The 19,328-nt window shown below is 35.2% G+C and overlaps 1 protein-coding gene across 1 annotated transcript in view; it reads left to right on the top strand.

The window, feature by feature from the left end:
- Positions 1 to 19,328, top strand: part of PTEN (phosphatase and tensin homolog) — a 126,390-nt gene that overhangs the window by 90,074 nt on the left and 16,988 nt on the right. The window contains exon 6 of the mRNA XM_006831118.1: positions 16,273 to 16,414. Within this exon, the coding sequence (XP_006831181.1) occupies positions 16,273 to 16,414 (142 nt within the window). The remainder of the gene's footprint in view (positions 1 to 16,272; positions 16,415 to 19,328) is intronic.

Below are 19,328 nucleotides of genomic sequence, written 5' to 3' on the forward strand. Positions count from 1 at the left end.
TGGGAATGATCCTCATTGTAAAGATTTGTTCCCTCTTTTGAGCTACAAGTCTATAGGTAGGTACAGGTCAAGTTCATCAAATTGTATCAGATTGCTCTTTTTTTACTCCTCTTTCTTCTTCTAGTCAAGTACTGATCATCCAGTCATTGAAGTCAGACCAAGTGGGTATTATCTGCAAGTGTGGGTATTCTTTTGCATATCTCCTCACTTTTTTATCAGCTGGATGCTTCACTCTCCACTGTAGTCCCATGTTTGATAGCCAGTGTTTAAGTTGCCCATCCCTATCAACCCACTGTAGTAAGGAAGCAAGTTTGATCCTTGATACGAAGATTCCTTCCTTTTCAGTTGAAATTTTGAGCAATTACATCCATAAGTAAAGGTCCAGTTCATAAAACTGTAGCAATTTATACTTTATCCCAGACTTCTTTATCTGGTCAGCATGATATCCAGGCTAGGTCACATGAGTACTATCTGCAAGTTTGGAAGTTCTCGCATGCCTCCCTCCACATTAGACCAGATGGCCAGACTAGTAGAGGTTTTGATAATGGAAAATAAATCTGGTAACATATATTTAAAACACAACTAAAAAAGTTATGTAATGTGGAGTCAGAACATTAAACTTAAGCTAGAATTTGAATTGTATACCTTTTAAAAATCTTACGAAAGCTACAAATGTTCTTTCACAGAAACAGTGTGTATGTTGTGCATGAACATAAAATTTTGGTTACAATTCTTAATTGTACTGATGAGTATTGTTATTTTATATAGATCTTCGAATTCGTAAGAATTATGCTTAATTTTCTCTTCATGTAAAAATCAATGGCCATTACTCGAAAACAATGACTAAATCTTAAGTGGTGCAAATTAACGGAAATTAAGCTTGTTGTTTTTAAATGCCATTGAGTCGGTTCTGACCCATAGCTACCCTGGATAGGATTTCTGAGGAGCGAGCGGCCTGTGAGCTTGAACCGCCAACCTTGAAGTTCAAACGGCTTTGCAGGGTGCGCCACACCAGCTTAGTTCTGCTTAATAGGAAATTGTAGTAAAAAAAACCCTTGTATCATTTAATCTTAAAAATAGCAAGGTGAAGCTATGTTATTATCACTGGCCTGGCAACTTTTATGTCCTCTTTGATAATCTGTGTTCCCATGTGCCAAGTACACTGTCTATAGAATATCAAAGTTTCTGCAAAACAATTTTGTCCTGCAAGGAAAGTTGTCATTTTGAAAATGATAATGGCCTGTTATATTTCTAGAAAAGGACTCCAGAATAGAAACAAAGATCATGCATGTAATTTAATGAAAACTAAGTGACCAGACAACGGGAGATACACCTAATGATACTTATACTGTATACTTTATTTCCATCCATGTGAAGTCTTCATAATAAAAAAGTGAAGACTTTTAAAATTTCTGTCAATGGGAAGATAATCTAGCTATCATAATGATAATATTAATTGTATACCTTCTCCACACTTTTAGACTGTTTCCTTTTCCAACATTTTACATTGACAAAATTAGTTGGAAAAAAAAAAAGAAAGAAAGAAAATCTTTTTTACAACTTGAACATACACCTGACAGTAACATGCTGAAGTGCTAGGTGAGAGTAATGCTGGCTATGCTGGTTAAGGTTATATATCAAATTGGATGGGCCATGCTTCTCAGTAACTTGACAGTTATGTAATGTTGTAATTTGAAATTTATAATTATGTAGTAATTCTCCATTTTGTGATGTGATGTGATATAATCAATCACCCTGAATTTTCCCATAATGCTGATTTTCCCATAATGACCTCTTATTTGGAATCTAACTGTGTCAGTAAGTGGGAATTGGATGTAGATTGATCTCTTGTATATTATCTATATAGAAGCATTAATTGTTACTACATAGATGTTTAAGCTGTAATGATATTTCAGTCATGAAACATGTTTTTAATTAGAAAGAATAGTTTTTAGAATACAAGGAAATAAAATTGGAAAAAAAAATTGGGGTCTGTTATGCATATTTCTTAGTTCATGGTCCATGTATTTCTACCATAACCCCACCTGACCTATTAATGAACCTAAGTTATAGTAAACCCATAAAGTCTGAAAGCCCAATAGCTTTAAAATGTTTCTATTTCTGTATGTTAGAAAATACAAATCCTATGTCATTTATGAGTGGCAAAAGTGATAGGATATTATTTCAAAAGTAGGGCCAGAATGAAAAACATAACAACAGAAAGTATTTGTGGGAATAAAATGTAAAGCCTGTACTGTTATGTGGAATCCTGGTGTGGTGCTGTAGGATTAGCACTGGACCGTAAGGTCATTTTGAACTACAGTGCTGATAGTTTAAATCTACCAGCTGCTCCTTGGAAACCCTATACAGGGTTGCTGTGAGTTAGAACTGACTTGATGACGCTTAACAACAACAGCATAGTGTCATGTGGTAGATTATAATAGTACCTATAGTTCTGAGGACAGCAGAACTACTTGAGGCATAGCATATTCTCCATCCTTGGCATAGATTGTGTCTCCCTTAAGTGAAAGGTGATATTGTTGTTGTGCCGTGGAGTCAGTTCTGACTCATAGCGACCCTGTACAGGGTTTCTGAGACTGTAAATCTTTACCAGAGCAGAAAGCCTCATCTTTCTCCCGCGGAACAACTGGTAGTTGCAAACTGCTGACCTTGAGATTCGCAGCCCGATGTGTGACCACTACACTACCAGAGTTCCTTAAGCGAAAGAAGATGGCTAATAGAAAATGGAGATCAGTACTTACTGTTAAGGATGCAACTCAGTAAAATTTTATGCTCAACAGTTACATGCCATCAAGACTTTTAAGTGAGTTATTTAGCCAACAGCATTCTCTCTCTTTTTTTTTTTTTTTTTTTCTTTTGGAGCCAAAATAAATCATTGAAATCTGTTGTATGCAGTTCTTATTATTTAATACATCTAGACCATGTTTTGAATGAATTAGTCATTCAAAGGGTCTAAAGGAGTACCTGGAGTCATAGTATGGTGCTGTGGGTTAATGCACTGGACTGCAAGGTTGGTCACTCCTTAGAAAGCTTATACATTGGCACTTACTACCACCACCACCAACAAAGTAGTATCCTAATTTGTTCCTGTCTCTATTTCCAGGTTTACTTTAAAAGGCAAAAGAAATCTATGAACAGATGCTGTTGGTTAAGTTGTGCGGATTTTATTGGTATCTCATTTTAAATTGAGACATCATTAGAAAGCTAGATATAGTCGATAAAAGGTGTAAGATTATGGAATTGCTTTTGTAGTAATGATTCTTATTTTACAGGTGATAAAACTGAGTTTAAGAAAAATGAAGTGCTTTGATCAACTAGATAGTTACTGACAGCACTCAGAATACAATTTGAGTCCCCCGAACTTAGATTTCTTTTTACAATTTGAAGTCCACAAAACAAAAAGCTTCAAAAATATTGTAAGACTCTTCAGGATAGTTAATCAATGACTGAGGCCTGGTTGGTGGTATGTGCTATGGAGTTAGTTCTGACTCATAGCGACCCTACCTAGGGTTTCTGAGGCTGTAATCTTTACTAGAGCAGAAAGCCTCATCTTTTTGGTGTGTTAACCTCTGGTAGTTTTATACTGCTGGCCTTGAGATTAGCAGCCTGACTGTAACCTCTACGCTATCAGAACTCTTGTTAAATGCTTTTGAGTCAGTTTCGACCCATAGCGACCCTGTGTAGGATTTTTGAGGAGTAGCTGGTGAGTTTGAAACCTTGTGGTTCAAACTGACCTTGCAGTCCAGCCCATTAGCCCACAGCACCACACCTTGAAAAGTTATGTTATGGTGATGAAATTGGTGTGTTTTAACAGCTTCCACCCGTCTAACAAATATTATGGCATTTAATTGTCCCTAATTTAAGTAGTTCTGATGTGGTGTGCTGTGGGTTAATGCACCAGACTGCAAAGCCATTTGAACTTCAAGGTCAGCAGTTCAACCTCACTAGCTGCTCATTGGAAACCATATACAGGGTCACTATGGGTGGGAATCCACTCGACGGCACTTGACAACATTTCCTTTTAGGTTGAACTTGCAGATTTGCATTTTTGTAGCTTAAGCACTATTACAAGTGTATAATTTTATTCACTTTGTGTAGATCTAGATTTAATTTTTATCAGAATCCTTCTTAACATTATTTTACTTATATCCTTAATTATGCTGTTGTTAGTAAGTGCTGTCAAGTTGATTCTAACTCATAGTGACCCTGTATAGGGTTTCGAGGAACAGCTAGCTGGGTGTGAACTGATGACTTTGCAGTTAGTAATCCTGTGCTTATCCTACAGTGGCACACTATAGAGAAACATTAAAAATTTGAAGAAATTTGGTGATACTTATATAGAATCTTTCCTTTATTCCATTTTGTTTATAAGAAAGTGGAAGTTCTATTTTGTTGAAGAATTTATAGACTTTGCAGAGGCTTTCCTCCAAATAATATAGCAGACTACTGACATTTCCTCAGTAGACTTGGTATTAATTAGATGGCAGAGTGGTGGATACAAGCTGACATTGTATCCAATGTGTGCCATTGTGTTAGTAATGCCCAAATGCTACATTAGTTTTTATTATTGCAGCAAAGTCAAAATGCAACTGGTATCTCCTATAAAGAAAAGTACTTTCTGAGATACTCTTGAAGGATTTTTGCTATCTTTTAATCAGTAATTTGCATGAAGATAAGTATGTTATACTTTCCTGGGAGTTATTTATGCTCATAGATGAGGGGCCTTCAAAAAGTTCTTGGAAAAATTCCTTTATATTTTAATTTCAGTTTATCCACTAACTTTTTGAAGCCCCATCTATATTACAGACTTTGCAGATGAGTTAATCTAGCATTATCTATTTAATGAAGATTTAAATATTCTAGAAATAATAATGGCACCCTGGAGCCCTGGTGTGGTGCTGTAGGGAAAAGCATTGGATTGTTGCCCACAAGGTTGGCAGTTCAAACCCACAAGCTACTCCTTGGAAACCTTACACAGGTTTGCTGTGAGTTGAAACCAACTTGATGGAATCAACTTGATGGTACTAAACAGCAACAAGAAAGAATAGTATTTATTTTTAGTAATCTCAAGAGAAGGGAATTTTCTGGTTTCTTTGAGGAATGAATTTTTATGTCCTAAGACAAGTCCTGGTATGGCGCTATGGGTTAATACATCAGACTGAAAAGCCGTTTGAACTGGAAGGTTGGTGGTTCAAGTTCACCAGCTGCTCCTTGGAAACCATATACAGGGTCACTCTGGGTCAGAACCAACTTGATGGTACTTCACAACAACAATAACAATAAGACAAGTTACCTTTGGGCTGCACAAATGGTTAAATTCTGGACTGCTAATTGGAAGGTTAGCACTTCAGACACACCCAGAGGCGCACCTCAAAAGTAAAGCCTGTGATCTGCTTTCTGATGGTCAGAACCTTGAAAACTCTATGGAATAGTTCTCATCTGCACACAGTGGGGGTTTATAATCAACGTGATAGCAACTGACAACACCACCAAGCTTGTAATTAGGATATTCCTTTCTAGGCTGTTTATTGAATTTCTCCATGTAGTGAAAATTTCTGTTTTCTTTTCATTTAAAACAAAACAACCCATAATTGCTTTTTTTAGTTATTCTCTTAAACTCCTTATATAATGTTTCTGGTTTTTTTTTTTTTAAACACATTTAAACTGTTGCTTTAATAAGTAATTTTAACCTGTTATACAGTCTGTAGGTTCATAAAGTTATAGAATTTTACTACCTTGAAGGCCCTTGTTGTTTCGTGCCATTGAGCCAGTTCTGATTCCCTAACGACCTTGTGTAATGTTTCCAAGGAGCAACTGGTAGGCTTGAACTGACCACCAACCTTGTGGTCCAGTCTAGTGCTTAACCTACAGCACCACACCAAGTCCTTCACATTTATTTAATTTAGACCCATTTTGTCTTTAATGAATAATAAAATTTGTTCAGCAAAGATCAACCTGTGCTTTGTCTTTCATCTTATTCTGTGTAAGAAATCATATTTCCTATTGTCAAATCCAGTTTTTTTCTTTTGTACTTTGTTTTCCTGTCCAAGTTCTTATTTTCTTTGATTTAATCCCAAAGTTGAAATAGAAAATTAATAATAATAGTAATAAAAAATCCCCAGCTTATTATGTTATTGTTATTGGTGTGTGTATGTTTCATATATATATATATATATGTGTGTGTGTGTGTGTGTGTGTGTGTGTGTGTGTGTGTATGTATGTATGGTGATGTTGTTAAGTACTGTGGAGTAGGTTCTGACTCAGTGACCCTGCACAGGGTTTCCAAGGCTGTAAATCTTTACGGGAGCAGAACACCTTATGTTTCTCCCACGGAACCGCTGGTAGTTTCGAACTGCTGAATTTGAGGTTGGCAGCCCCATTCGTAACCACTATGCTAATAAATAGCTGTTTTTTGCTAACAGTATTTCAGGTTACGTTCTGTGACTTGGCAACTGAAAGATTCTTAAGATATATATGAAGTCCTGGTGTGGTGCTGTGGGTTAATGCGCCACACCAGGCTCTCTAGCTGCTCCTTGGAAACCCTATACAGGGTCGCTACGGGTCAGAATTGACTTGACGGCATTTAATAACAACACACACATACATCAAAAGCTCTGGCTTGGGTCTAGATGTGCAATAGAATATCTTTCTTGCTTCTCCTTTCTTCTGTATATACTTTGTTTTCCATAAGTAATGGCAAGATATGGCTACTAGTATCTAAAGTTTATATTCCACCAACTTTAGCTTCTGCAGTGGGATGAGAGGTACTCTTCCAGCGAAAATTTCTAGGTTGGGATTTTCCTGGATTGGGTCATGTGCCCATCCCCTAACCAAACATTCTGGTCAGGCTTACATCCTGTATCTGAAGCTGACAAGTAGGGCATGTCCCACCCAAACCACAGACAGAATGATGGCTTCCCAAAGGTAAATTGTGGAAGACGGAGATTGGGCAGAGAGAAAAATATGAATTTGAGCCTCACATTTATTTTAAATTACTCTGTGGATCATGTCCTTGTATTTATTTAATGGATTACTTAGTTTTGTAGAACTAAAACCTTGTAATACTCTAAACTTTGGAGATTTGTCTGTTGATTGGTGAAATTAAGAACTAAAGAAGTTGTAATATCCTCCAACTCACATAGTTAGTGTGGATGCTGTTAGTAAAATTCAGAATACCTGAATAAAAATTTTAGCATTAATTAAGAGTCACATTTTAGGCTCAGATTCTGGTGTTAAGCAAGATAATTACATGCACTGGGACTTTTTTTTTTTTTTTTTTTTCAAATTTTCCATAAAATGTTTGTTATACCCAACACAAAATTATGTTCTTTATCCTTTTAAATAATTTTTACACAGTTGGAAAATTATGTTTTATAAAAAATAAAATATACACTTGGTAATCAGTTTTCTTTCTTTAAGATAAAGTATATCTACTATTCATTATGAGATAGTGGGCCTTTTTAAACAGTGATTCACTTTTAAGTGCCTCTTTTCTGGAATCGAGTATCCCTAGATAAAGAGTTGTTGTTGTTATGTGCCGTGGAGTCAGTTCCGACTCATAGCGACCCTTACAGGGTTTCCGAGGCTGTAAATCTTCACGGGAGCAGAAAGCCTCATCTTTCTCCCGCGGGAACAGCTGGTAGTTTCGAACTGCTGACCTTGAGATTCGCAGCCCAATTCGTAACCACTCCACTACCAGAGCTCCTTAGATAATGAGAATCACCTATAAATAAACAAGTATTACTCTTCTTGAGTTAAATGTCAGAGTCTACATTGTGAAGTCTGGAATTAATATGGACTCTTAAGTTTTTCTAGCAATTGTTTAAAAAAAATTAAAATTATAACGTGTAAATAGTTAATTTTACTTACTGTGACAGAACTATTTACACGTTACTGACATGTGATTTCCAAGCTTCAAGCAAACACTAATATGTTAAAACACCTAAATTATTTCTGAGTTTAGAACTGTCAGTAAGATGCTTCTTGAAGTTCTTCAAGAAAATAATTTTTAACTGAAGACTCTAGATTGTAAATTCATTTTAGAGAAGATGATTTGAGAATCTCGATGTACAGAATACAAACAAAAACATATTGCATATTTGTGATTATCTTAAAATTTAAGCTTATTCTAAGGTATTTAGCTGGTATTCTGTTCTAGGCCTAAATGATATGATTTCAAAAAATGTGTGAAAATTAGAATGAAAAAAATAATGCAAATTTTCCACAAATGATTTGAAGCCTCCTTATATATATAACCTAGACTTTAATTTCTCTTAAAAAAAAAATGGTTAAAGATATATCTGATAAATATAAATTTCAAAAGATGGTAGAATGTTAGTATTAAAGCAAATAATAAAAAAAACTATAAAAATATGTTACATTAACACTTCAGTGCAGATTTAGCAATTATGAACTTGAATGTGTGCTCAACATAGTAACATCAAACTATTAAATGAAATTGGGAAGATGTGTACTAAAATTGGTAGGAATGCAATGGCAATCTTTAATATACTTCATGTTTTACAAGGTCAAGAAGGCGTAAAATAAAGAGAATATATAAATGATTTGAATTCTATTAAAAATAGCCTATAAAATGTAATTCTCCTTTTTCCATCTTTTAAAAAGCAGTTATCAAGACTAATAATAGTTCATTTTACCGCACACACAAAAATCCCACTTCCAAGTTCATACATGTAAACTACACTCCTTGATTGGAGCCCTGGTAGAATACTGAATTACAAACTGGGCTGCAAACTGTTAAGGTCAGCTGTTCAAATCTACCAGTCACTCTGCAGAAGATAGATGAACCTTTCTGCTCTTGTGAAGATTTGTAGCCCCGGAAACCCTATATATATGTATGCTGTGAGTTGGAACCGACGCATTGAAAACACAGTTTAATTAGATGAAATCAACCATTTGGACATGTAAAGCCACTTTTCTTAAGTAAGTTTTGGATCAAATGAAGAAGAGGAAAGAATTATCCAAGATATAAATGATTAAACTAGGAAGCATTGCTGTTGTTATGTGCTGTGGTGTCATTTCCGACTCATAGCAACCCTGTACAGGGTTTCCAAGGCTGTAAATCTTCATGGGAACAGAAAGCGTCGTTTTTCTCCCATGGAATGGCTGGTAATTTCGAACTGCTGTCCGTGAGATTGGCAGCCCGATTCATAACCACTACACTACCAGAGCTCCTTAGGAAGCCTTAGACCATTTGGAATTATAAAACCAAATATGATTGTTTAGAAATGCCAATAAAATCAATACATCTCAGCCCACCCAGGTACACCAAAAAACAAAAAATAACATCTCTCAAGGTTAGTCAAGGGAAAAGAAAAATGAAAAATTCAGGAAAACAAAAAGAAGATATGAGAATGATAAAATTACAGTGTGGAGGAGATAATAAAAATTAGTTCTGTGTCAGTTAATTTGAAAATTTCAATTGAGATCATTTTTAGTGTAAATATTGTCATAAATCATTCAAGATGAGATAAAAAACCTGAACAGACTATATCCAAGTATGGAAGTGTTTTGGAATTCTCAAGGAGTGTACCCAGTCTCATGTTTTAGAAGACTGCTGCTAAACCTTGAAGCCTCAAATAAATGTATTACCCAAACCTTGTTGTTAAAATCCAACTAACTAATAATTAATATGGTTATAAATATGATTATAACTTATCGATAACAGAAATAAAAATCAGCAGTGTTACAAACAATAGGAGGGTACAGTAAGGAATGTTATAAGTTACACTACATAAAAGTAGTATGTTGTCATTTAAAAATGAGCTTTTGTTGATTATAATGTCTAATATAAAACCAAGGATAACCTCTTTTTAAAAAGGTTCAAAATATTATATATGGCTAAGTAACAAAAATACTGAAAGAAATCATAGTAACCAGTATTAAACAGAAATGCCAGAAATTAAGCTGTTGTTCTCAACAAATCTTCCATCTCTGGCTGTACACTTCTGAAGGCAAGTTTCTAACTCTGGAAGAATTCTGTTTTCATGATTTACATCAAGGCTAGTGGGTTTGAATGACTTACCTTGCAGTTAGCGGCCCAATAAAATTTATTCTTATTTGGATTTGTTGTTATCAGGTGCCATTGAGTCGGCACCACTCAGTGAACTTTCGCACAGCAGATGAAACACTGCCCGATCTTGGGACAACCTCACTGTTGTTGCCACGCTTGAGTCCATCGATGCTGCCACTTGACCAGTCCATGTCACTGGGGGTCTTCCTCTTTTTTTCTGACCCTCCACCTTACCAAACATGATATCCTTCTCCAGTGACTGGTCCCTCCTGACAACATGTCCTAAGTATGAGAGCGGAAGTCTGGTCATCCTGGCCTCCAAGGAGCACTCTGGCTCCACTTTTTCCCAACACGTATCTGTTTGTTCTTTTGACAGCCCATGGCACTTTGGATAGTCTCCTCTAATACCATAACTCAAAAGCATCAATTCTATGGTCTGCCTTATTCACTGTCGAGTTAAACTGTTTAGCATGTTATTTACGGCTTCCAAGTCCTGTTGTGTCACTATAGGATAAACACTGGATCACAAGGTTGGCAGTTGAAACCCACCAGCCTCTCTTTGGAAACCCTATACCAGGGTCACTGTGAGTCGGAACTGTCTTGGTTGCACTTAAAATAAAAACCACAACATTTAAGTCTTCTTCATTTCCAGGAAGCAAGGCTGTATTATCTGCATATCCTCTTATCCTTATGTCACATTCTTCTTCAAATAGTCCACCTTCTCGGATAATGTGCTCAATTTACAGATCAAATAAGTATGGTGAACAGATACTACCCTGACGCACACCTTTCATGATTTTAAACCATTCATTATTTACTGGTTCTGTTCAAATGACTGTTCCACATGAGTGCATTTAATTGTTCTGGAATTCCCATTCTTCGTAATGGTATCCGTAGTTTGTTATTATCCACACAGTTGAATGCTTTTGTATAGTCTATAAAGAACAAGTATCCTAGTGTAGTGCTGTAGGATCAGCACTGGACTGCGAACCACAAGGTTAGTTGAAATGACCCAGCAACTCCTTGGAAACCCTATACAGGTTCACTATGAGTTGGAGCCAACTGCACGGCACTTAACAACAACAAAAAACATCTAGCTGGTATTCTGCTTTCATCCAAAATCCATCTGATAACAGAAATGCTATATACCTTGTTTCACTCTCTTATCTGAATCTGACTTGCATTTCTGGCAGTTTTCTGTTGGTGTACAGTGTTGCAGCCAGTTTTGAATTATCTTCAAAATTTTACTTGCATCTGATATTAATGATACTGTTGGATGATTTCCCAATTCTGTTGGAATGAGCACAAATATGGATCTCTTCCAATCGGTTGGCCAATTTCTTGGTATAGATGAGTGAGTACCTCCAGCTTTACATCCATTTGCTGGAACATTTGTATTCTTTGAATTTCTGGAGCCTTTCTTTGTTTTTCCACCAATACCTTCAGTATAGCTTGAACTGCTTCCTTCAGTACCATCAGTTCTTGATCATATGCTCCCTCTTGAAGTGGTTGAATGTTGACCAGTTCTTTTTGTTACAGTGACTCTGTATTTCTTCCTCTTCTTTTTTTTTTCTTCCCGCTATCTTCCTTTGATGTTTCCTACTTCCTTTATTATTTTGCTCATAGAATCCTTCAATATTGCAACCTTAGACTTACAATGTTTTTGTTCAGTTATTTCAGCTTGAGAAATGCTGAACATGTTCTTCCTTTTTGCTTTTCTGAAGACTCCAGGTCTTTTTACATTTCATTATAATATTTTACTTTGTCCTCTGAAATTTTCTGTTCAGCTTTTTTACTTCCACTTAACTTTTTTCTGTATATTTTAGAGCAACTATTGGATTTTTTTCTGACATCCATTTTTGTCTTTTCTAGCTTTCCTGCCTTTTTAATGACCTTTTGCTTACTTCAGAAGTAACTGTATAATGTTGTTGATGTCCTCCCCCAAATCTTCTTATCTTTGGTTATTAGTGACTAATGTATCAAATCTGTACTTGAGGTGGTCTCTAAATTTAGGTGTGATATGTTCAAGGTTGTATTGTCACTCTCGTGAGCTTTTGTTTCGTTTGTTTACACCTTCATTTGGAACTTGCATAGGAGCTGTTGATGTCCTGGTCCACATTCAGTCCCAACCTTGTTTTGGCTGATGACACTGAGCTTCTCCATAGTCTCTTCTCACAGATGTAGTCAATTTTATTCCTGAGTTTTCCATCTGGTGAAACCCTATTAAAAGGCCTTATGAGTCATAATCGAGTTGATTGTTGTTAAGCATCACCGAGTCGAGTCTGACTCATAGGACTTTTAATAGGGTTTCAGAGGAGCTGCTGGTGGGTTTGAAATACTGACCTTATGATTAGCAGTCCAGTGCTTATCCTACAGTACCACACCAGGACTCCATGTGTATAATTGCCGTTTATGTTGTTGAAAAAAGGTATTTGAAATGAATAAATCATTGGTCTTGCAAAATTCTATCATGCAAGCTCTAGCATTGTTTCTATTACCAAGGCTATAGTTTCCAACTACTTATCCTTCCTCTTTGTTTCCATCTTTCACATTCCATTCACTTGTAATTATCAATGCATTTTGATTGCCTTTGATCGATTTCAGGCTGAAGAAGTTGGTAGAATTATTCAATTCAATCATCATTGGGTTTATTGGTTGGTACCTAAATTGGGATACTAATGGTATTAACTTGTGGTCTTCCTTATACATGTATGGATGTTATCCTATCACTGACAACACTGTGTTTGAGGATAGATCTTGAAATGCTCTTTTTGATGTTGAATACAACGTCATTTCTTTTCAGTTTTTGATTGTGGCATAGTGAGCCCTATTATTGTCCAATTCAAAATAGCCAGTACCAGTCCATTTCAGCTCACTAATGCCTAGTCATAATATACTGATCTTTATGCATTCCATTTTATTTTCGACTGATTACAATTTTCCTAGATTCATACTTTATACATTTGTACATTCCTCTTTCTAATTATTAATAGATGTTTGCAACTGTTTCTTATTTTAAATTGTGCCTCATCAACAAATGGAGGTCTTGAAAGCTTTGTGGCATCCCTTTTATTAAGGTCATCTCTTAATTTGAGGAGGCAGCTATTCTCCAGTCATATTTTGAGTGCCTTGCAATCTTAGGGGCTTATCTTCCAGTATTATATCAGACAGTGTTCTATTGCTATTCATAAGGTTTTCAGTGGCTAATCTTTCAGAAGTGTTCCACCTTTCCTTCTTTCTAGTCTGTCTTAGTTTGGAAGTTCTGTTGAAACCTCTCCACCATGGATGCCTTGCTGATGTTTGAAATACTGATGGCTTCACAACAACACAGAAGCCACCAAACTATGACAAAGTGGCAGATGAGTTTGGAGCTTGAAATATAACTAAACAAAAGACTGATAATCAGTTGATAACTAACTAGAATGACCATAGAAAATCAAAAGTGATCATTTTGAAGAGGGTTTTCAGAGATAGTGCCTGAAGTTTGAATAGAATAATGTGTAGGAATTAAAGGTGAGTATTTTTAAATGAAGTTTGTCTTCTAGTGTGTGTGTGTTTGCCAGGTAGTTGATACACTTTCTGATATATCATACTTTGATCTGCACTCCACTTCCTGTGCCGTAGTGTTGGCTTCCTTCATTTCATAACCTTGTCCAGATCACTTCTGTTGCTCAAGTATGTTTCCTTCACTCTAGAAGGAAAAAGATGGCAGGATAGCATAGTGGTTGAGGAAGCACTAGAGTTTGAGTGTTATATGAAATCCAGTTCCACTAATTATGAGATATGTGCCCATAAACCATGTAAAATGGTGACACCAGTAAAACTTTATATGCTTTGGTAAATATCAGTTGGTATATTTATGTCCAGTTCAAAGTACTTGGTTGAGGACTCAGTAAGTTATGTTACTTATTAGGAAAAGTTTTGGTTCCAGGTGCAGGAAAGAGTAGGGAATGATATCATTGACAGAAATAAACTGTCCATGCAAGAATATGATGCTTTCAGCATTTCGATGTGTTGTAAGTAAAAGTTAAGGGCTGAATTTACTGAGGATGTTGTCTGGCACAGGGCAGAAATAAAGAAGCCAGCTGCTCATATTATAGTAGTCAATAATTTAATAAGTGCATACCAGACCAGATGAAAGATGCATTGATATGGATTTCAAATAGGTGCTGTGAAAGAAAAAGGACTGGAAGAAGTAGTGGGAAGAACAGTGAAACATACTTCTGAGTCCAACCTCCTGGTTTTGAGCATAAGGAAAGTGAAGAAACAATGGCTGCTTTTTGAGTTGATGGCGAAGGATGTAGTACTAATTTAATGTAAGAGTGCCTAAGTTTAGTTAAAATTAGGATGTGTTGAAAATTGTATTTGAGAAACACATAAGAGTTTTCTTCACTAGTAGAGTGGAAACGAAGAGTTAGGAGAGAGTTCTTTGAGTAGATAGTTAGGGTTGGTTTGTGCTTGTGTGCCGCCACTGAGTCACTTCTGATTCGTAGTGACTCTGTTTGTATAGGATTTCCGACACTAAATCTTTATGGGACCAGAAAGCTTCATTTTTCTCCACAGAGCAACTGATAGATTCTAACTGCTGGCCTTGCGATTAGCAACCCAGCTAGTAATCCATGGCACATCAGGGCCAATTTAACTTAAAATCTTGTTTAAATAGTCAAAGTATAATGTTTAGTGCTCTTAATTTAAGTTGAAAAATAGAAAGTTTGGAAGCATGTAATATTTTTAATCTCCAGAGTTTTAAAGTTCAGCCCTCTTTATTAAACATATAAAATACGTTTTTGAAGATGAATAAAATTAAGTTTCTTAGATTTTAAAAAGATATTTTACATTAAATCTTCATGTTCAAAATGTTATATAAGTAAACAATGCGAATTATATATTATTTTCATTGTATGTATTCAGAAAACAGATTTAAGGTATTATTAATTACATTGTCAATTTAATGTGGAAATTTTACTTGCTTTATTTCAAATTGTTGCCAACAGGATGGATCATTATACAGTAAAACCCGGGAGAGCTGGAACATGGGATTGCCTTGTTTTCCTGGGTCTCACAAATTTTCTGTCTTTGACAGGGTGTAGTCTTACTGTCTATCACTTGCTTTAGTGGAACATATTTGAGTTTTCCTTCTCTGACAGGTTTCTGCCTTACACAGATTCTGGCTTTTGAAGATTTTACTGTATTAAATTTTAGTAAATGTTTGTCCTGGCCATGAGAGATGAGACTATAGTGAAGAAGACACATTCAAGGCCAGTGGTACATTTATTTACCTATGGACTTTCCAACTACTTTATTTCTGTTAGCCTAGACGTTGCATTTGAGGTGCTGACAAGGTAACAGGTAGTATAAGATAATTGTAAAGTTAAGATGTAAAAACCTCTAAATACGCATAACTTGACAGTAAATTACATCCATGCTTTTAAAATTGTTTTTCTTTGAATTGTATCAATATTTTTTGCTTTGATACTTTTAATTTATATGGTTCAGCTGATACTTACACACAAATTATTTGCTTACTGTAGATAGCTTGCAGATTCATACATTCTTTCTCTGGACATTTGCTTAGCCCATTTTAGTGTAAGGATTAACTAAATGAATAACGATTACATTAGTGATATATTACCAACCACTTTATACTCTAACAAAAATAAGACTTTGAAACCTTTTAATTATTGATAGCCTACTTATACCAAGAATGGAGATAAAGAGAAACATTTCATGTGTTGTACCACTATTGTTGTTCTGTCAAGTCACTTCCAATTCACAAGAGTATATTTTCTTGCTTGTAAAATAAAGCAGCCAAACTTGTGAGGCTTTTTGTGTATGATGCAAGTCCACACATCCTGATGGGAGAATCCTAAGAGTTAGGTAGGCGCACAGCTTTAGTGCAGAGGCCTTTGACAGTTGTTTTAGATCTACAGTGGCCTTTATTGTGTTCATGGATCAGTACGTCATTGTCATCATTGAATAAGAGGGGTGTTATGAAAATTGCATTTTAAGGGAAAAAGTTAATCTGTTATTTTCCTTTGTATTGAAATTGCTATGATGTATTCTTTCATTGAGCTGGATTTAACTGTTAATCATTTAAAGTCACATTTCTAATGTATATGTGTTCTTCAGTGGATTCAACTTATTAACAATAGCAATTTATTGAAATAACTAATGGAACTTTTCTTTTGAATTTGGCTTTCTTTTTTTCTGTTCACCAGGGAGTAACTATTCCCAGTCAGAGGCGCTATGTGTATTATTATAGCTACCTGTTAAAGAATCATCTGGATTATAGACCAGTGGCACTGTTGTTTCACAAGATGATGTTTGAAACTATTCCAATGTTCAGTGGCGGAACTTGCAGTAAGTGCTGTAAATTATCATCCTCATAGGTGTTAGAACACTTTTTTGTAACATACCAGATGTTTATATAAAACTCATTTGAAATTTATACTATATTTTAAATTTTAAATAACTAGATCAAGTTTTTAACACACAAGGCCAGGAGTGTAGTGGGTTTTCATGTCTTTGAAGCCAGGTTATGTTTAAGAAAGAAATATGGTTAGCTACAACCACTAAATGTGGCCTAAATTTCTGAACAGATAGCTAAAAACTCAGTTTCATCAGAGGTCTATCATGAGAGTAGCAATAGGACTCACCAAATTACTAGTATTGGGTCAAGGATCAGTTTCTTTCTTCTTTCTTTTTTTTTTTTCCTTACAGGACCAGTTTCTGTTATTTTAGGAAGACTTGTAATTGGTAATAATGCTGACAGTGGCATTAAAAAGGAAAGGAAGAAATGATGAGACACTGGCAAACTGAAATAAAATGAGATTTAATCAAAGCATATGGAATATTAGGAGAGCCTGGATTAAGTCCTTTATCTAGCATTTAATACTATGTAACCCTAGACACATCATCTGCCTGTCTCTGTTTCTCTATAAATCTGAAACTTTTTAGATATGTACTTAGTGGAGATAATGTTACTGAGGACTTCCTCTAGTTTATTTTTCTTTCTTAATAGCCCACCTCAGCCATCCTGATCTCTACCTTGGAAATGTTCACTCACACTTTGATGTTTCAGAAACATGTATTAGTATTTAGTGTACAGTTTTACATTTTTGGATACATTATTTCTTTTAATATCTCTAATAATATCTAAGGAGCCCTGGAAGTGTAGTGGATTATGATCTGGGCTGCTAACTGCAAGGTCAGCAGTTCAAATCTACTAGTTGTTCCTCAGGAAACACATGAGGGTTTCTGCTCCCATAACGATTTACAGCCTCAGAAACCCTAGACAGGTTTGCTGTTGCTATGAGTCAGAACCAACTCAATGGCACACAACCATCACCACCAATAAAACTATTTTAGTGAGACTTTGCAAGTTTGTTAGTAGTTTTCGTTTGCCTTAAATTTTGATTCTTGAAGATACTTTATGTAACTAAATTTTTCTTATTGCTGAATTAATTCATGCCTAGAAATGATTTATTTTATGTTTATCTTCATCAGATAGGTATGTTTAGCTTCGTAAAATCTATCCTTTATTCTTAGAGCAAGACCACTTTATCAAAGATCAGAGACTTATTTAATATAGCATGTCAAAGTGTGCTAAATAGTTTTATTGATGCTTTTGTTATGTTAGTATATTTTGAGAAACTGAACTCTTGGAGATGTTTGACATGGGACTTGACAAATTTGACAAAAAATAGAAAGGGGGAAAAACACACTCTGCCTGAAGGAAAGACAGACAGTCTTATGGAGATTATAGGTGAGAAAGAATATTTGATTTAGCAGTCATATCTAGCGAAAATGTCTATCAGTGCTGCCCTGCTTGCCTACCTTTAAAACGTTAAAAAAAAATAGATTTCTCTGTATTACATTTAAACTTCTAGTCTTAAAATTGACTAGTAAAATCTATATAATCTTTTCTCATTTTCTTTTTCCTTGTTTATATACTGTGGTTTAATACTAGTAAAGCTGCATTATAAAACCAATAATATACAGTCACATGGGAGCTTGTATGTACATGGGGACTTCAAAAAGTTTGTAGACATTTTTCATTATCTTTTAATTTTCCACAAACTTTGAAACCCCTTTGTGTAAATTATTAGCGTTATATTCAGAAAATTAAAAGTTTTGGAGGTTGTCAAATGGCTTATGATGGAAGTCTAGGTCTTTTTTGAACTTTGGAGAAAGCATATACTTTATAAGACTAGCATTAAAACTGAAGGAGAAGTATTACAGGCCATAGGAAATAGCTTGAATTGAAGCACAGCAGAAGGAAATCAGCTGACAGAAAAGTGGTTAATAGAGAATAGACTAGGGAGTAGAGTGTTCGAGGACTCTGCATGGTGGGAATGGGATGTTGGACTTGATTTTGAGAAATACTGCCAGGTCAGTACTAGAGGCTTAGATCACATTTAAAGATAGTTGTGTAGAAAGTGATGTAGACAGAAAAAATTAGTGGGAAAGGAAGCCAGTTTTGTGACTTGCTTTAAGCTAAATATGGTGGAACAATCAAGTGGAGATTTTGATTAGTTTTTCTTTTGACATTTGTAGCCAAAGATTTCTCAAAATGTGGGTTCTGGTCAGGTGAAATATTAACAAAAACATAAAGGAAAGTGGAGCTAACTAAAACTTTGGGAAATGAATGTTATTTTGGTTTTAAAAATGTTTAAATCAAGTGAAGGTGGATTATTCACATGAAAGTGTTTAATTGGTACTTAAAAGTATGGGTTTGAATCTTAGCTGAGAGGCCTATCTGATGTTTTGATAAGCAACAGTAAAGAGACATAGTTAAGTTAAACCTTTCATATAAATATGGTATGAGTGTAAGGAATGGGAGATCTTGGAGAGAAGTAAAGGTTGAGAAGTAAGGCAAGAAGAGAAATCAGTGAAGACAGCAGAATTAATGATGAAAAAACAGTATCTTTTGCAAAATTATACAACAACCTTTTCCTTAATTGATTATTATCTTACTATTTCTAAATGAAGGCTAGGTTAGTATATGCTGTGTATATATAAGGTTTATTAAATGTTAATAAAATATGTGATTTTCCTCTCAAGACTATATCAATGTGTGTATGAGGGGGCATCTAAAAGTTCATGAAAAAATTTCATACTCTTTTAATTCCATTTTTCTACTAGGGTTGTCATTGTTGGAGGAAAACCCCCCACAAAAAACAGTATCATATGATATTTGTCATAATTCTGTCCTAGAGGTCAACAGGAGCATGCTTTTGATAAGTCTGATATTTGTACAATGTGAAAATTCTAA

Source organism: Chrysochloris asiatica, unplaced genomic scaffold (genome assembly GCF_000296735.1).
Source record: "Chrysochloris asiatica unplaced genomic scaffold, ChrAsi1.0 scaffold00003, whole genome shotgun sequence".
Taxonomy (NCBI): Eukaryota; Metazoa; Chordata; class Mammalia; order Afrosoricida; family Chrysochloridae; genus Chrysochloris; species Chrysochloris asiatica.